The sequence below is a fragment of the Mustela erminea genome, chromosome 21 (assembly GCF_009829155.1).
Source record: "Mustela erminea isolate mMusErm1 chromosome 21, mMusErm1.Pri, whole genome shotgun sequence".
Classification (NCBI taxonomy): domain Eukaryota; kingdom Metazoa; phylum Chordata; class Mammalia; order Carnivora; family Mustelidae; genus Mustela; species Mustela erminea.
Window position 1 is genome coordinate 17,200,665 of NC_045634.1, and position 20,483 is coordinate 17,221,147.

The window sequence follows — 20,483 nt, forward strand, 5'->3', positions numbered from 1 at the left end:
TTTTAAGGTATTTATGTAAGCCTCATGTTAACTCAGGGAAAAAAACCTTAGTAATTACACAAAAGAAGATGACAAAGTCGTCAAAGTATACTGATAATGATAAGACATCAAACCACAAAAACAATAGGATAAGGCCAGGAACAATGGATCTACAAAACAAACATAAAACAACAAAATGGCAATAGCAAATCCTTATCCATAATTACCTTAAATGTCAACAGATTAATTTCTCCTATATAAAGACAAAGAAAGTCTAAATGGATTAAAATAACAAGGCTCAAATAATAATCTGTCTACAAGAGACCCACTTCAGACTTAAAGGCAGACCAAGAGTGAAGAAAGACATTTCAAGCAATTGGTAACCAAAAAAAAAAAAAAAAAAAAGGCCAGGGTAGCTATACTTATATCACACTAAATAGACTTTAAAAATTGTAAAAAGCTGGTGTGGGTGGTGGTGGGTGGCTCAGTCCATTAAGCGTCCACCTTCAACTCAGGTCATGATCCCAGGTCCTGGGATCAAGCCCCATGTCTGGCTCTTGGCTCAGCAGGAAGTCTGCTTCTCCCTCTGCCTCTGCCCCCTCCCCTGCTCATTCTCTCTCTCTCAAATACAATCTTTAAAAAAGTTGTAAAAAGAGACAAAGAAGTACATTATATAAAAGATAAGGGGCTCAATACATGAAGATGACATAACAATTTTAAATATTTATGTACCGGGGCACCTGGGTGGCTCAGTGGGTTAAAGCCTCTGCCTTCGGCTCAGGTCATGATCCCGGGGTCCGGGGATCGAGCCCCACGTTGGGCTCTCTGCTCAGCAGGGAGCCTGCTTCCTTTCCTCTCTCTCTGCCTCTCTGCCTCCCTGTGATTTCTGTCTGTCAAAATAAATAAAATCTTTAAAAAAAAAAAAAATAAATAAATAAATAAATAAATATTTATGTACCTAATGTTAAAGTCAGAGCACATAAACACATAAAGCAAAAATGAACAGACCTAACAGAAATAAACAACAATACAGTAATAGTTGGGGACTTTAATACTCTACTCAACAATGGACAGATCATGTAGACATCAAATCAAGAAGGAAAAAGCAGATTTGAATAACACTACAGACAAAATGGACTTAACAGTGATATACAGAACATTCTATCTGGAGAGCAGAATACATTCTTCCCAGGTGTAAATGGAACATTTTCTAGGATAGAACATGTTACAACAAAAAACAATTCTTAGCAACTTCAAGAATACTGAAATCATACCAAGTATCTTCTCTGACCATAATGGTATAAAACTAGAAATCAGTAAAAAGGAAACTGCAGAAAAAAAAAAAATTAAAAACACTCACCTGAAGATCCAAGGGATCAAAGAAGAAATTATAGTGGAAATAAAGTATCCTGAGACAAATGACAATTGTGAGTGCAGTAAAAGCAATTCAAAGAGGGAAGTTCATAGCAATAAACATCCCAGATAAATAAACTAACTCCAAGCCTTAAGAAATAGAAAAAGAATAACAAAGTGAACCCCAAGTTAGCATTAGAAAGGAAAAAGTTAAGATTACAGCAGAACTAAATGAAGGAGGTAAGAGGAAAGCAGTAGAAAACATTAACCAAACTAAGAGGTAGTTCCCTGAAAATATATAATTGAGAAAGTATTAGATGAGTCAGGGGAAAAAGAAGAACCAAATCAACAAAATCATAAATAAAACATGGAGATAATACAACGGATACTGAAGAAATACATAGACTCATAAAAGACTACTATGAACAATTATATGCCAACAAACAGGAAAATGTGTAAGAAATAAAAAGTTCTTAGAAGCATACAATTCACTGCAACAGAATTGAGAAGAAACAGTCTGAATTAGACTAATTACTAGTATGGAGACTTAATCAGCAATTAAAACTCTCCCAATGAAGAAAATTCCAAGACTGGATGTCTTCACTGGTAAGCTTTACCAAATATTTAAAGTAAAATTAACACTGGTCCTTCTGAAATTCTTCCAAGAAATCAAACAGGTGACACTCCCAAACTCATTTTATAAGCCAACATCACCAATGATCAAAGCCAGAAAAAGATACCACCAGAAAAGAAAACTATGAACCAATATCCCCGATGACAGAATGCAAAAATTCTGAACAAAATATGAGCAAACAGACTTCAGCAGCTCATGAAAAGGATCATTTACAATGATCAAGGGTGATTTATACCTGGGATGTCAGGATGACTCAACATGTGCCAATCAATATGATACATGACATTAACAGAATAAAAGAAAAAAAAATCAATGATCATTGCAATAGATGGAGAAAAAGCATTTAAAAAAATGCAACAACCTTAAAAACTCTTACCAATTACATATATAAGGAATGAATCTCAACATTACAAAGGCCATACAGGATAAGCCTACATCTAACAAAATATTCAATGGTCAAAGGGTGAAAGCTTTTCCTTTAAGATAGGGAACAGACATGTGTGCCCTCTCTCTCACCACTCATAGTCAACATTGTATTGGAAGTCCCTGACAGAGCAATCAGGCAAGAAAGAAATAAAAGGCATCAGAAATGGAAATGAAGAAGTAAAATTGTCTCTATTTACACATGACATGATTTTATAAATAAGAGTCTTACGGACTCCACCAAAAAAATGTTAGATCTAATCAATGAATTCAGTAAAGTTGCAGGATACTCAATTTATACATAATATACAAAAACTGATACATTTTTATACAATAACAAATGACCTGAAAAAAAAATAAAGAACATAACCCCATTTACAATAGCATCAAAAGCAATAAAATACCGTGGAATAAATTTAACCAATGAAGTAAAAGATCTCTACACTAAAAACTATAATAAATTGATGAAAGAAACTGAGGAAGATACAAATACATGGAAAGGTATCTGTGTTCCTGGACTGGAAAAACTGATGTTGTTAAAATGTCCATATTGACAAAGCCATTTACAGATTCATGAAAATCCTTATCAAGATTCCTATATTTTCCTACAGAAAATGTAGGCATTTTCCTACGAAGTAGAAAAAAATTCCTAAAATTTATATGGAACAAAAAAGGACTCTAAATAACCAAGGACATCCTGACAAAAAAGAAAAATGCAGTAGGCATCAAACTTCCTAATTTCAAGCTATACTATAAAGCTAAAGTATATAAAAGTAAACAAATAGATCAATGAACAGAACTGAGACCTCAGAAATAAACCCAAACATATAGGGTCAACTATTATTTGACAAGGGAGCCAGGACCACTCTGGAGAAAGAGAGTTTCTTCAATGAATGGTGATGGAGACATTGGATATTCACATGTTAAAGATTGAAACTGTACACCTATCTTACACCACTTATAAAAATTAACTTGAAATGGATTAAAGACTTAAATGCGAGACTTGAAAAAATGAAATTCCTAAAATAAAAAAAGGAAAAAAGCTCCCTGACATGAGTCTTGGTCATAACTTTTTTTGGATGCAACACCTAAAACACAAACAACAAAATGAAAAATTAACAAGTGGGATTACATCAAACTAAAAGCTTCTTTTGCAAAACAATCAACAAAGTGAAAAGATAACCTATGAAATGGGAAAAAAAATACTGCAAACTATATATCTGATAAGGAGTTATGGTCCAAAAAATATAAATAACTTATATAAACCCAGTAAAAATAAAAATAGTCCAATTAAAAGACTTGACTAGACATTTCCCCAAAGAAGACACATGAAAGACAACTATGATATGAAAACTCTGCAGATCAAAATGACTGACATATCACCTCATGTCTGTTAGGTGGCCATCCTCAATAAGACAAGATGTAACAAATGCTGATAAGGATGTGGATGAAAGGAATGCTTGTGCACTCACTACTGGCAGAACTGTAAACTGGTGCAACCAGCATGAAAACAGGATAAAGGATCCTCAAAATATTAGAATAACCACACCTACCAGTACACCAGTAGCAGCTGAGGTCAGGACCCACAGCCTTCTAGGCCAAGGGTCACTCCTGCCAACCAGTGATCCTATAGGATTCACAGTCGCCCCTTGCAACCACTCAGGCTAAGGACCATCCCTGCATACCACAGTACCCACAGCATTTGTGGACCTACCACAAGAGGGAGCACACAGTCCACACAGGTCGCAACCTTGGAGCACCTGGCTCTAGTGGCCAATGGAGACTGCACTTTTGGCCCTACAGGATATCCCCTACAAAAAGTTACTCCCTCAAGACTAGGAGACATAACTGAACTACCTAGCATGTAGAAAGAAACAAAGAGGCAAAGTGAGGAGACAGAATAGTATGTTCCAAAGAAAACCTAGAATAAAACCTCAGAAAAAGAACAAAATGAAATAGAGACCGTTGATCCAACAAATAAAGAATTCAAAGTAATGGCCCATAAAGATGCTTACCAAACTCAGAAGAGCAATGAATGACAAGGTGAAAATTTCAACAAAGAAAAACTCTAAGAAAGGACCAATCTAAACTGAAGAGTAAAGTAACAGAAATGGAAACTACACTAAAGGTAATAAACAGCAGATTAGATGATAAAGAAGAATAAATCAACAATCTGGAAGACAGGATGTGAAAACTACCCAAATTGAACAGGAAAAAAAAACCTAATTAAAAAAATAATGATAGTCTAAGAAATCTCTGTGACATCAAGAATACTAACAATCACATTATAGGGCTCCCAGAAGGAAAAACAGAGAAGAGTAGAAACTATCTGAATAAATAATGGCTGAAAAATTCTCTAATCTGGGAAAGGAAACAGACATGCAGGTCCAGGAAGCAGAAGTCTCAAACAAAAAAAACCCAAAGAGATCCACAACAAGACACACATTCTAATTAAAAGGTCAAAAATTAAAGATAAAGAGAGGATCTTGGGGCGCCTGGGTGGCTCAGTTGGTTAAGCAACTGTCTTCGGCTCAGGTCATGATCCTGAAATCCCAGGATTGAGTCCCGCATCGGGCTCCCAGCTGCATGAGGAGTCTGCTTCTCCCTCTAACCCTCTCCCCTGTCATTCTCTCTCTCACTCTCTAGCAAATAAATAAATAAAATCTTTAAAAAAAAAAGAGAGAGAGAGGATCTTAAAAGCAGCAAGAGAAAAGCAATTAGTTATATATAAAGGACACCCCCCCCCCCAACAGAACTATCAGGTGACTTTTCAACAGAAACATTGCAGGTCAGAAGAAAGTGGCACAATATACTCAAACTGCTGAAAGAAAAAAAATAAATAAATGCAAAGCCTACAACCAAGGATACTCTACCTGGCAAGGTTATCATTCATAATTGAAGGGAAAATAAAGAATCTCCCAGACAAGAAAAAAACTAAATAGTTTTTTAACTAAACTAAATAGATTTTAGCGATGGTTTTCCTTTATGCAGAAAAGGAAAGCCCATAACTAGAAGAAAATATATGAAAGAAAAAAATCTCACTGTAAAAACAAACATATAGTAAAGATAATGGATCAACCAGTCATATAGCATGAAGATTAAAAGACAAAAGAAGCAACATTAATTATATCTACAACAATCATTTAAGGGATTCACAAAATAGATGTAAAGTACGATAGCAGAAACGTAAAATGTGGGACAGGGGAGTAAAAATGTATTATTTTTAGAATGTATTCTAACTTAAGCAATCACCAAATTAAGAAAGACCACCATACACATAGGTTGTTATATATGAAACTTCTGGTAACAACAAACAAAAAAACCTATAATAAATACATAGCAAAAGAAAAGGAATTCAAGGGTAACACTAAAGAAAGAAAGTCACCAACACAAGGAAAGAGAGGAAGAATGAAATAGGGAATATAAAAACAACCAGAAAAATATTAAATGGCAATAAATTCATACCCATTAATAATTACTATAAATGTAAATGAACTAAATGCTCCAATCAAAAGACAAAATCACATTAGGCCACAAAACAAGTCTCAGTAAATTTAAGAAGATTGAAATGATTTGAAGCACCCTTTCGAACTATAGAGGTATGAAACGAGAAATCAATTACAAGAAGAAAACCAGAAAAACCGCAAACACATAGAGACTAAACAACATGCTATTAAATAACCAATGGGTCAATGAAGACATCAAAGCTGAAACTAAAAAACAAAACAAAAAAACCTTAAGATAAATGAAAATGAAAATAAAACATTCCAAAATCTGAGACACAGCAAAAACAGTTCTGATGGGAAGTTTACAGTAATACAGGCCCACTTCAAGAAATAAGGAAAATCTCAAACAATCTAATCCTACATCTAAAGGAACTAAAAGAACAAACAAAACCCAAAGTTAGTAGAAGGAAAGAAACAGAAAAGATCAGGATAGAAATAACTGAAATAGAGACAAAACAAAACAAAAACAAAACGGATCAATGAATCTAAAAGCTGATCCTTGGGAAGATAAACTTCAAAACATTTAGTCAGACTCATCAAAAAAGAGAGAGACACAGGGCCCAATAAATAAAATCAGGAATAAAAGAGCAATATCAAAAAGACTACCCTGAATAATTATATACAACATTTGAAACCCTACAGAAAATGGATAAATTCCTAGAAATACAGAAACTTCTGGAACTAAATCCAAAAGAAAAAGAAAATCTGAACATACAAATTACTAGTAATGAAACTGAATCAGTAATCAAAAACTACCAAAAAAGAAAAGTCCAAAAGCAGATGGCTTCACTGGTGAATTCTCTCAAATATACAGAATACCTATCCCTGAACTCTTTCAAAAAAATGAATAGGAATAAATGCTTCCTAAGGTAATTCTGTAAGACCAGCATTACCTTGATACCTAAACTAGAAACAAACAACATAAAAAACACAATAAGTTACAGGCCAATATCCCTGATGAACACAGATGCAAAAATTCTCAACAATATATTAGCAAACTGAATTCAATAATGAATTGAAAGGATCGTCCTCCACAATCAAGTGGAACTTATTCTAGGGATACAAGGATGGTTCAACATTTGCAAATCTTTTAATATGATAAGCCACATCAACAAAACAAAGAATAAAGACCATATGATCATCTTAAAGATGCATAAAAAGAATATGACAAAGTTCAACATCCATTTATGATAAAGAGTCTCAACAAGGTGAGTATTGTAGAAATGTACCCCAATGTAATAAAGGCCACATATGACAAACTCACAGCTAACATCATACTCAACAGTGAAAACCTGAAAGCTTTTCTTCTAGGAGTAAGAACAAGACAAGGATATCTATTCTCACCACTTTTATTTAACATAGTATTGGAAGAACTAGCCATAGCAATTAGCCATGAAAAAGAAATAAAAGGTATCCAAATTAGGAAGTAAACTGTCACTATTTGCAGGTGACATGATACCATATATTTAAACCCTAAAGCCTCCACAAAAAAACATCAGAAATAAAAATTAATATAAAGGAATTCAGTAAAGTTGCAGGCTACAAAATCAATAAATAGAAATCTGTTGCACTTCTATACAGTAATAACTATCAGAAAGAAAAAAGAAAACAATCCCAATGACAATTATATTAACAAGAATAAAATACTTAGGCATAAATATCACCGAGGAGGTGAAAGACTGCTGTACAAAAAACTGTAAAAGAAAGAAACTGAAGATGACACAAATCAATGGAAAAACATGCCATGCGTATGGATTGGAAAAATTAATAATTTTAAAATGCCCATACTACACAAAGCAATATACAGATTCAGTGCAATCCCTATCAAAATACCAATGGCATTTTTCACAGAACTAGAACAAATAACCCTAAAATTTGTATGGAATCACAAAAGAAACCAAATAGCCAACATTACCCCAAGACAGAACAAAGTTGGAGGTTATCCTGTTCCTAAATATCAAACCACACTACAAAGCTACAGTAACCAAAACACAATAGTACTGGCACAAAAACAGACAGATAGATCAATGGAACAGAATAGAGAGCCCAGAAATAAACTTACACTTATATGGTCAATTGATATTTGACAAGTGGCAAGAACATACAATGGAGAAAAGACAGTCTCTTTAATATATGACAGTGAGAGAACTGGGCAGCTACGTGCAAAAGAAAGAAACCAGACCACTTTCTTATACCATAACAAAAATAAAATTAAAAAGTACTAAAGACTTAAATGTTTGATAAGTATCAAAAAAAAAAACTGGAAGAAAACAGAAGCATTAAGCTCTTTGACACTGGTTTTAGCAACATTTTGGGAGGGGGGGTGTCTATCTTTTTAAACAAGGACAGCATAAGCAAAAATAAACAGGACTACATTAATCTAAAAAGCTTTTATACAGCAAAGGAAACGATCAACAGAACAAAAAAACATCCTACTGAATGGGAGAAGGTATCTGCAAATGACATATCTGATTAGGGGTTAATATACAAAATATACAAAAGAACTCATCCAACTCAGTGTCAAAAAAATATAGATTAAAAATGGGTAAAAGACCTATAAAGACAATTTTCCAAAGAAGACAGAGAGGTGATTAATAGGCATGAAAAGATCTTAACACCAGCAACCATGGTGAAATGCAAATTAAGACCACACTGAAGTATCACTTTGTATCTGTCAGAATGGCTATTATCAAAAAGACAAGCTGGGCGCCTGGGTGGCTCAGTGGGTTAAGCCTCTGCCTTTGGCTCAGGTCATGATCTCAGGGTCCTGGGATCGAGCCCCGCATTGGGCTCTCTGCTCAGTGGGGAGCCTGCTTCCTCCTCTCTCTCTCTCTCTGCCTGCCTCTCTGCCTACTTGTCATCGCTCTCTGTCAAATAAATAAATAAAATCTTAAAAAAAAAAAAAAAAAAGACAAGCAGTAACACGCTGGTGAGAATATGGAGAAAAGAGCTCTGGTGAACTATTGGTGGGAGGGTAAATTGGTACAGCCACTACGGAAAACAGTATGACATTTAAAATTAAAAATGAATCTACCATAAGATCCAGCAATTCCACTTCTATGTTTTTATCTGAATAGAATAACTGGAAAAGATACATACATGCAACCCTTTATTATTTATATTAGCAAAGATACTGAAGCAACCTAAACATGCATGATATATGACAGGATTAAAGTGATGTTTATGTGTGTGTGTGCGTGTTTCGGTGTGTATGTGTAAGTATGTGTACACAGATACACACACACAGTGGAATATTACTCAGCCATAAAAGAGTGAAATCCTGTCATTTATGACAACTAGAATAGACCGAGAGAGTATTATCCTAAGTGACATAAGTCAGACAAAAACTAATACTGTATGATTTTGGTTATATGTGTAATCTAAACAGCAAAAAAAAACCTGAACAAACAATACAGGAACATACTCAAAGATACAGAGAACAAACTGATGGTTGCAGAGCGGGAAGGAGGGGACAGACAAAACAGGTGAAGAGGATTAAGAGGTACAATTTTCCAATTATAAAATAAGACAGGGGATGTAATGTACAGCACAGGAAATATAGTAATATTGTAACAACTCTGTATAATGACAGATGGTAACCAGACTTACTGTAGTGATCACTTCATAATACAGATAAACAAATCACTATGTACAGCTGAAACTTATACATTATTTCCTTTCGATTATCTTCAATTAACAGAAGTACAAATTGTCCTTGAAAAAAAAAATTGAACTGCCATATGATCTAGTAATTCAATTTTGGAAATAGATCCAAAAGAAACAGAAACATGTAACTCCAAAAGGTATCTGCACCCCCTTGTTCACAGCATTATTTCCAAGAGCCAAGACACAGAATCACCCTAACTGTCCACTGATGGATGAATAAAGAAGCTGAATATATACACAATAAAATACTATTCAGCAACAAAGAACAAGGATATCCTGCCACTTATGACAATATGAATGGACCCCAAGGGCATTATTATGCTAAGTGAAATAAGCCAGAGAAAAGCAAAAATTGTATGCTCTCTCATGTGTGGAATCTAAAACAAAAAACAAAACAACTCATAGGAAAAGAGCTCAGATTTATGGCTACCAGAGGTGGCGGTATAGGGAGGAACTGCAGAAAGGTGGTGAAAAGCTACAATCTTCCAGTTACAAGGTAAGTAAGTACTGGGTTGTAACACCATGAATGTAGCTAACACTGCTTCATGATATACCTTAAAGTTAAGAGAGTTAATTAATCCTAATAATTCTCATCATAAGGAAAACAACTTCTGCTTTTTTTTTTTTAGTTCATCTACTAAGTCAACTTACTGTGGTAATCATTTCAAAATATATACATTATGTTACATATCTTAAACTTAGTGATATATATCAACTACGTATAATGAAACTGAGGAAAAAAAAGAAAGGTTAAGAAAGCTACATTGCTGAAGTGTCCAGTATGAAAGGTTTGGAAGGGGTATAGTAATATATTTAAATAAATAAAATAATCCAGTATTCAGATGACCCTTGAACAACACCAGTTTGAACTGCACAGCTCCACATACATACAGATATTTTTTTTTCAATAAAGCATAGGAGTGTAAATATTTTCTTTTTATGATTTTAACATTTTCTTTTCTCTAGCTTACATTATTGGAAGAATGCAGTATATAATATGTATAATGAACAAAATATTTTATGTTTATCAATAAGGCTTCCAGGCAACAGCAGGCTACTGGTGGTTAAGTTTTGAGGAGTCAAAAATCGTACATGGATTTTGTTTGTGCAGATAGTCAACACCCCAACCTCCGCATTGTTTAAAGGTCAACTGGAAATATTTATGTGTTCATCATTTAAAAACAGAACAACTCTAATATGTTAGAAATATGTAATATGAAAGTACTCTGTTAATGTAAATAAAACAAGTGTAATTCTTTGAGAATATAAAACTTGAGCATACTCTACTGAGGAATATTTGTTCATTTTCTGCAATTTACTGTATATAGTAATACCTTAATAAACTTAGGATATAGTTGTAATGAGCTTTGCACTTTTATAACACAACTTACTATATGCCATTCTTGTAGTTATCAACTCTTAGAAACTTCTTTGCCTAATACTGAGGTTGAGCTTTTAATTTCTTCCATTTGGCAGTTTTTATCTATAAAAATAGAGAATTAATAATTTTTTAAAAATGACACAGTAATTATATGAAACAAAAATATGCATTTATTTTGAAATACAAGTAGTATAAATATTTGATATTTTAAAATATCTTTAATGGATGTCTTTCTCATCAGACACAAACCTTTTTCAGCCTCCCCGAACATTTTACAGGATACTACATACATATGTTCATTTAGACTACTTACTAAAAGTTAATCTAACACTAATATTTATATAAAAAGTTACATTTACTGCATATCAAAACTTTGTTATAGTTTCACAGGGTCTTGAAAGAGCACGGCTAATCCAAAAGACTAAAATCTCTAATAGAACATTTTCCTTTTAAGTCAAACATCAATCGGAAAGTGTTTTATTCAGGGCACCTGTTTTAAGGCATAGGTAGTAAAGTAATGTAAAACTGACAAGGCAGATTACTTCCCAACTAATAATATTTAGAGCTCAAGTGACTTGTTATTTAGTGATACTCAGGAAAATTTAACGATCGGAAGTACGTAAGAACTTCGACGATGGTTCAGCAATCAACAAAGGAACTCTTTTAAAAATAAAGTTAGGTGAGGATAAGGGAAACCTTGGCATATGGTTTTACTCTTTAAGTTCAAAAAGTTTACTTTCTTCCCCTAAAAGTGAATTCTAATTTTCACTGAAATTCCTTCAATTTAAGCAAATATAATTTATGATCAAACTTACCTGTCAACCAAGCTCTATGCCAATATAAATTTCCTACTCTTGTTTACTCCTAGAAAACCTTCCAACTTTGAAACAGATATCTTTACTATACATCCCATTTTAGACAACTTTCTTCTCTTTGAGATATTTAGCATTTAAATTTCTACCTATGACAAACCTCTATTCTGAATAATAACTCCTAAGCTTTTCTCTAATTTCTGATTTCCATCTGGTTTTCTCTTATATGTTAAAGTAAATCATAACTTCTGCCTTCACAGGCCTTTTTCCCCGTGGCATGACTTCTCCAAATAACCAATTTTTAGAAAAACAACATAGTCATAAAATTATCCAAAAAATCATTCACTTTTTCTATTGCAATAGAAACCCAAATTCACAGAGAATTATTCAAATGCAGACTTTTTCTGTCTTGGACAACTTATACAACCTGTATCTGAACTAAACTGTCTGCTGGTTAAATGCAGATACTCATAATCAAATCCCTCACTTTAATGACTAGTTGTATGGAAGCTGCCTAATATATTAATTTTGGAAGGAGGAAGCAAGCTATGTTAACTGGCATAGAATGAAACTAGGACAGTTTGATTTAAAGAATAAAGAATATTGAGATGAATTACATGATTATAAGGAGGAAATTTACTGTGTAAGAAAATGTGGTTTGTCTGGGGGCTTTGTTTGATTTTGTATATAGGGAAGGTTAGACGAAGGACCTAAACCATGGTTGAGTTACTTACTGTATAGTATTTCCACAGTGCCTTATTCTGAATAGGTGTTTAATAAAATTAGCAGATCAAATGAATTAATGTCCCTTTAAATGGCTGTGATCTGCTGGTCTCTTGTTATAGGTTCTACAGTTTCTAAGAAAGCTACCTGATTGTTTGCAAAAGACTGGGGCTATTATGTCCTCCACTGCAGTGATTGCTGGGAAAATTGGAAGTTCTGCTGGTCTGTGCAATAAGGAAAGGTTTCTGAATACCCAGAAGACTCTGTCACAAATTTAAAACACTTACCTCAGTTATTTCATCCACAAGTCTATTAAAAATCATGTCTGGTCATTTTGAAGATTAAACAACATGCCCTTAGCACAGCGCCAGTGAGACAGGCAATTAATGAAAGTTAGTATCTTTATTCCAATTATATATTTATAGTCCATATGAATACTTGGTCTTCCACAAAGACAGATTATTATTTTTCAAGTCTAAGAAAATAATTCTGTTTTTCCTAAAGTTCTATTGCCAAGAATGTGTACAGAAAGAAAAAGAATGAAAAATAAAACCGTAGTACTATATGCTGGCATGTGGAGTAACAATACATATTGGGATGGAAATTTAAATAAAAATATGCATTAAGTTGTTTTGTGATTTAGACATGGCCTTACCAAGCCTCAGATACATATAGTTACAAATTTTCTCCGTTATTAGCTTTTACAGCTACCCATAAAATGTGTTAATTCTGTAACACTGTATAGAAGCAAATTACAATTTAAAGAGCTTCAATAAAATTAATTAAAAACTACACTGCCTAAAAGTTAAATATTAATTTCATTACTAAACCTGTTCTTAGGAAAAGCTAGCTCACAGTAAAGTTAAAAAAAAAAAAATCAGACTTCTGTGTCTAGACTTACTATTTATTAACAAAAAGATTCTTTTTAACATTAGGAATTTAGAAAGTATATCATTATCCAATCACAAACCTATCAGATACTTATATAAAAAAATTAGTATGAAAGTTTATGTTGGACTAGATGAAGTAGAAGGCAATTTTTTTCTATTAGGTAAAATAATTATTTAACTATATTGCTTCTTAAGTGTACCCTTAATTTTAAAAATTAAACAATATATGAGCTGATGTATTCTCTTGATTTACTGTGTATTAAAAGTTACTTTCTTGAGATGGCACATTAGTAGGTTTGGTATTTCCTGACACTATGAATATTTAAAAACAAATGGTTTTTGAAAGTTTCATCATCTGGAAAGAAGGAAAAATAAGGCTTTCTACAGTTCAAAATAGTAATTTTTCAAAAAGGTTGAGAGGAAAAATATCTAAACAAACCATTTTTGATAAAGAAATGAGGCAGTTTCAAATTAAAAATATAAATTTAAATGAAGCAATTTTATAAAATATTGATAATAGCTAAAATTACATGCATAGGTACTTAACAGAGGAATAGCAATGGAACTTAAATATGATAGGACTGATCAACAATAAATAAACATTTATAGTGCAAATCGTGCAGAAAAATTTCTCAAAGCAAAGACCACAGCAATCATTCTGATTTGTACAAAATCAGTCTCAGTTCTGCATACGATCTATACAGGATATCTATGAATTCAGCCACTGTGATGAAATGCCAATTTGAAAATCATACATAAAAATGTGCTTAGTCTTGTGTCATTTCTGTCTTGGCAGTTTATGTTTTCAGGAAAATCTGAAAAGAAAAGAACATTAAAAAACCCTAAGATTTAAATTAAGATGATAAATTTTCATCTCTTTACATTCCTTTCCAATTAAGATCTACCTATAAGAAGATAACTTGGAAAAAAGAGGTAGGGAAAGGATTCTAGCATGTTCGTATAAATAATTACTCAATGCTGACTTTCTTCTTATGCCTTGATATTAAAAATCAACTCTTACCCAAGGGGATTGACAGTTTCATTTGTAAAACAAACAAACAAACAAACAAACAAACAAAAAAAACCAATTCAATGTTGGCAGTAATGTTATGTACAACTAGATTAAGGAAAGGGGCAGATGAGTCTGAGGTAGAGATGAGAAATTCCTGCCACTTCCCTCCTTAGAAATGCTCCCTTCGCAGAGTCTACTCCTCTGGAAAGAAGGAAAAATAAGGCTTTGCACAGCCCATTGAATGAGCAAAGGGCCACATGACACTGATCTCCAGGCCAAACTGCTATTGGGCCAGTCTCTCTCCTGGGGATTTGCAATGAAACCCTTGTTTGTCTCCGTGTTTGTCTACCTGAACTGTCATAACGTGATCAGGCCTGCAGGCAGCCATGGTGGAGCACATGCAAGCAGAGCTAACAAAGGAGCTCTGAAGAGCAAGTTGGGAAGCACAAGAGAGTGAGAGGCAGGAAAGAACAGAGACGCAGGAAAGAGAAACAGGCAGCCTTGGCAAGGGTGTGAGAAGTTTTTATGGTCTTCCAGAGTGTTTTCAATCAGTGACTGAGTTGTCCTTTGTGCATTTTGACCCTATCTCTGCATTGTTCAATAATACAAACTTTTACTTAAGTTTACAGGGGTGGGAACTAGTTTTCACAGCCAAATCACTCCTAAAACTACAGAGATGGAGAGGAAAAGGAAAAGTGTCTTGAGATCGATAAAGGCGTGACCAAAGATAAAATGATAGGAGAAAGAACATGAAATGAAGAACTTAAGGGGAAAACAGAAAATTGAAGTGGGTGCTCTCAAATATAACTCCAGATTATAGAAGGCTTAAAACCAGAGAGAAATTTAACCGTGATCCTACCACTGCTAAGATCTCATTGTCAGTTCTGCAGCAGAGAAATTATACCACAGGGTGGTATTTGAGGAAGCTCATTCTGTCAGTGCTGTGTAGGAAGGAGAAACACTACATTCTGGCAACTGGCAAGACAATTACTGGAATACTCCTGGTATGAGATGGAAAAGCGACAGACTGGAAGTTCATTTTAAAGTAACAAATGACAAAGGAGGCTAGTGAGAAATACATCAACTAAGTGATACGGTATACACCACATACGAGCTAAGAGACAGGAATGAATTATAGTTTACAATTCTACAGAACTATCCAACACTGAAAAAAAACCCAACATTTCAGTTAAGCTGACATCATAGTGATAAAACATCCAAAAGATTTCCACTTGTAAATGCTAATGTATATAAAATTACGCTTAATGTATAATACAAAGCATTTTATATATCCTCTAACAGAAGTTATAACAGAATTATGCTTAAAGCAGACTAAATAGGCACTAGTAAAAAGACTTCAATTAAAGAATAGTCATGCAATAGCCTCTGACTCAAACTTTCTGGAAGACAATTACCTATAGTGGGGTGTGAAATTGGCTGTGCATTGCTATTGCCTGTTGAAGTTTCTCTTCCTTGGCTCTTCTACAGTGGCAGATCTAGAAGATAAATGATTTAAAATACCAGTCACTTCTCCAATGATTTAACTACTGCTTCTTAAATTACGACAGAATTTGAAGTAAGAATCCTTTAACCTGCTGACATTTTAAACTTTTGAATGTTTAAGGTAGCTCAGAATTTAAGAACCCCCACCTCCACAAACATGGAATTGTATTTGGAAGATAACCTTTGCCTGTGTACTTCTAGAAGGTTAAAACAAACCTTGACCCATTATATCAATTCTCTGATTGTAGAATTTCAAGCATCTGTGTTTTAAAAATAAAAAAGAAAAGAATCCTACTGTTGTTAGCTAGGAAGCTTAGTAAAGCTTGTTGTCTAGCTAGGAAGCTTAGTAAATAAAAGCTTCAAGATATAGTACCACAAAAGAATGAACCAGAAATCAATGCCTTACTAATGCTGTAACTAGTCTTTAACGTCCCTAAACTTCAATTTTTCTCTTATGGAAACAGGGATAATAAAATCTGCCCACTTTCCCTAACAGGATATGCATATACATAGCACACATTTTACGAAGTTTAATAACAAAAGGTTAATTTTCAAATGTGATGTTTCAGAGAAATTAGGTAAATATTTAGAATTCTATCAAACGGCAAAATACTATTAAATAGACTTTCTTAATTTTTGGAAATCAGAACAGAACAGAAACTATTGCAGAACATTCTCAATAATATTTGCAAATTTTAAAATTTATAGATTCTTCCCTTTTTAAATAACTTGTTGAACATAAGCAGTTGTACACTCCTATAACTACTAAGACGAGACTTAAGCTAATTTACTAACTTTAATACAAAATAATACTAAAATATTGCTATCATTCTTAAAGAATAGAGGCTCTTCAGCTTCTTCTCAGGGCACTCAAAACTCTAGCTCAGTAACATGCTGAAGTATTTTTTTACTCATGAATATACTTAAGTAATTTGATATAACACTGTCAGTGGTCCTCAACTGAAGACGATTACATACTGTTCTCTTCTCCATGAAGCTACTGAGAAAATCATCTATTTCAGTTTTCCCCTCTAAGAAATCTTCAGCAATATTATCAGATTCCTCCTCAGCTTCATGTGCAGCTACTTTCAATCTTGCCTGTAGGGCACTCGCACTACAGCTCTGAAAAAGAAAACCAAGTACTAATTCAGTTTACAGTGCTCAGAAAAACCTCTAGAGGCAAAGGAAATGAGAGCAATTCATTATATGCCTCACACAGCCTTTTGAGGAAGACTGCTACCACCAAGGTTCTTAGCTTTTGGACAGAGGGGTAGATACCAAACACAAAAGAACCCAATCCATTGGCTGCAAACCACTGAATGAGGGAAGCTGACCCAATCAATGTTTTCTCCTGGGGTTTTAAGAATTAGGTCACTATAGTAGGCATCCTCTAAGAGGACCTCTATAATCCCTACCTCTTGGGCTGAACACAGTGACTCCCTTTTAATGTACAGAATATGACAAAGGTGATGGTATTAAATTTGGCCCAAGAGGCAAAAGGCCTATACAAACACTGCTGAAAGAGACTGAAGATGTAAGGGGAAGACATCTCGTGTGCATGGACTGAAAGACTTCATATGGGAGACAATACTACCCAAAGTGATCTACAGAGTCAATGCTACTCCTGTCAAAATCTCCATGACAGGTTTTTGCAGAAAAAGAAAAACCCATTCTAAAATTCATATGGAATCTCAAGTGACCCCAAATAGCCACAACAATCTTAAAAAGAACAGAGGTGCATACTTCTCGACTTCAAAACTTACTATAAAGTTACAGCAATCAAAACAGCATTGTACTGGCATAAGAAGTGACATATATATGAAAGAAAGACCAAGCCTAGAAAAATATCCTCACATACACGGTCAAACATTTTCAAAAGTGTGCCGAGACCATTCAATGGGGAAAAGACAGTCTTCGGCAAATGGTGCAGGGAAAACTGGATACATGCAGGATGAAGTTGGACCTTTATCTTACCTCTTATATAAAAATCCACTCAAAAAAGAAAAAAGTAAATAAAAACGAACTCAAAATGGATTGAAGACCTAAATATAAGAAATAAGACTATTTTTATTTTTCATTTTTTTAATTTTTTTTTTAATTTTTTAAATTATTTTTTTAAGTAGGCTCCATGCCCAGCGTGGGGTCCAACATGGGGCTTGAACTCACGACCCTATGAGCAAGACCTGAGCTGAGATCAAGAGTTGGACTCTTAAACGACTGAACCACTCAGGTACCCCAAGACTATTTTTAATAACAGTCATGCTAGTGGGGGTGAAGTGGAAACTCACACACAGGAATGAAAAGGAATGAACCATTTTCTCATCACTCTTGCCAACCGTGGCCATCTATCTTTACAAGTATGGCTCACAAGGATGATGCAAAATTATTATTATTCTGAAAGGCTGACAATCTGTTCAAATATTTCCATTGTTTATTCACTGAATATTTAATGAGTATCTACTATGTACCAAGCACTGGACTTGGTACTGGTTATGGATGGAATAAAACATGGCATGCTTCTACACTGATGGTACCAACAGTCCAGTGAAGTGATTTACATACTTTATAAAGAAGTCTGAATTGGGGCGTCTGGGTGGCTCAGTGGGTTAAAGCTTCTGCCTTCAGCTCAGATCATGATCCCAGGGTCCTAGGATCAAGTCCTGCATTGGGCTCTCTGCTCAGCAGGGAGCCTGTTTCTCCATCTCTCTCTGCCTGCCTCTCTGCCTACTTGTGATTTCTGTCTGTCAAATTAATAAAATCTTAAAAAAAAAAAAAAAAAGAGAAGTCTGACTCATCATCCCCAAAGATTGAGTGAACACATGTAGAGACAAACATAAGAATCAAGGTTTTATTTTTTAAGTGTTTCAAATATCATTTTAAGCAATTCTCATATAAATGGCAAAGAAGACAAGGTAACTATTATACCAGCATGTCCACTGGACATTCATACTTCTCTTTTTGAGTTTCTTGTTCTTTCATTTGCCTGTCACTAGCATCACTGTCTTATTCCTAATATTAAGGGGATCTTGGAAATATCTGGCAATTGTGATGCTTGCTGTTGGTTTTTAATATTCTTTATCAAGTTAAGGATTTAATTTCTATTCTTAACTTACTATGAATTTATAAAGAATGATGTGACTATTGTGAAAAGCTTATTTAGCATCTAATGTGCAACTAAGAGTGTTTCAGTTGCTTCTCTCGGGTTTTCTTCTGGCTAAGATTGAGGGAAGACTGCTTACATTTGATTCCTGACCCTGATACTTTCGGTTTATATGACATCAGGGAAGTTATTCAATATCCCTGGCTCAGACTGCTTATCTGTACTATAAAAAATAACACCTATGTCCTAGAATTTTGTGGAAATAACAGGCAATATATGAAAATGGCATAGTGCAGTGAAAGATGCCTAATCATTATTCAATGTTAGCTATTATTCTTATGTCTTTAATTCTAAAGGATGATCAAATTATCTGAAATCCATTACAAATTTACATTCTCCTTTGTCATCATTTTTTCCATTTTCTATTTGTTGTTTTATTACATTGGCTTTACCTTCCAGAATTGCTGATTTCAAAGGAAAGAGGATGTTGGTTATTGATATGACATAAAGATTCTATTTCCTAACCCTTTTCCTTTTTAAAGATTTTTTTTAGAAATATGGGTGGAATTTTATAAAGTAGTTTTTATTTTTTATTTAACTGGATTTCTGGCATAAAATCTATTATTTGTGGCAAATTAAACTTTATAATTTTCATATACATTTCAACTTTCTAAGTTTTCATTTAAGATAGCTGTACATAAGCTTACAAGTGAGATTACAGTTCAAGATTTTTGTTAGATTTTATTAGAAGAGGTAAACTGGCCTTTATAATAGCATTCCTAGTTAAGTTATTTATGAGACTTTCTGTATTTTTGTGTTTTGGAACCAAATATGTCCTTGCATGAGCACAAATAATGTATAATGACCCATAGATGAGAGCTGTTCATCTCACTTAAAGGTATCAAGCCTTATAAAGACAGACACCTAATAAGTGCTTTCTGATAATAATGAAACTAAGAATGTGGCTCACACATATTGAGATTAAAAATCCCTATGGTAAAGGAAAAGAGCTAAACACCTTACCTCACTAAGTTCATGCTGCCTTTGCATTTTCTTTTCAAAAGTAGATTTCAGCTGTGTAAGCAATTCATACTAAAAGATAAAATTAAAATGTTACTTTATTATATTTTTAAATTGTATGGACTTCTTCAAAATAATAACTAACTTACCTTATCTAAAACGGTTTGCCTTTTGGCTTCCAAGCTGGGCTCCAAAAGGAGATTTTTTCCTGTAAGACAAATTTCTGGTTTATTTCTAGGTAAACGTTGTATTTTTCTTAGGAAATTTAAGAAGTAAGGAAAGACATACTTGCTAGCTCTTCAATACTTTTTACTAAGTCATCCTTGTCATTAATAATCTGTTTTAGCTGGGGCAAGGTCAGAAACTGTTCTAGTAGTATCTCTTCTTGGTCATTCATATCTGTAAGCTGTGATACACTAGAAACACAACAGAAAAGTTAATGAATATCAGTCATTAGTTCTTCTCCATGATGATGAATAGT

The 20,483-nt window shown here is 33.8% G+C and overlaps 1 protein-coding gene across 3 annotated transcripts in view; it reads right to left on the minus strand.

Moving 5' to 3' along the window:
* The window catches only part of VPS37A (VPS37A subunit of ESCRT-I), a 73,298-nt gene that overhangs the window by 11,273 nt on the left and 41,542 nt on the right, over positions 1 to 20,483 (minus strand). For all 3 annotated transcript variants that reach the window (XM_032328958.1, XM_032328960.1, XM_032328959.1), the window contains exons 7-13: positions 20,291 to 20,418; positions 20,152 to 20,210; positions 20,006 to 20,074; positions 16,861 to 17,004; positions 15,795 to 15,875; positions 12,765 to 14,182; positions 10,953 to 11,044 (exon numbers count right to left, since the gene is read on the minus strand). In XM_032328958.1, the coding sequence (XP_032184849.1) occupies positions 15,795 to 15,875; positions 16,861 to 17,004; positions 20,006 to 20,074; positions 20,152 to 20,210; positions 20,291 to 20,418 (481 nt within the window). In that variant the 3' untranslated portion in view covers positions 10,953 to 11,044; positions 12,765 to 14,182. The remainder of the gene's footprint in view (positions 1 to 10,952; positions 11,045 to 12,764; positions 14,183 to 15,794; positions 15,876 to 16,860; positions 17,005 to 20,005; positions 20,075 to 20,151; positions 20,211 to 20,290; positions 20,419 to 20,483) is intronic.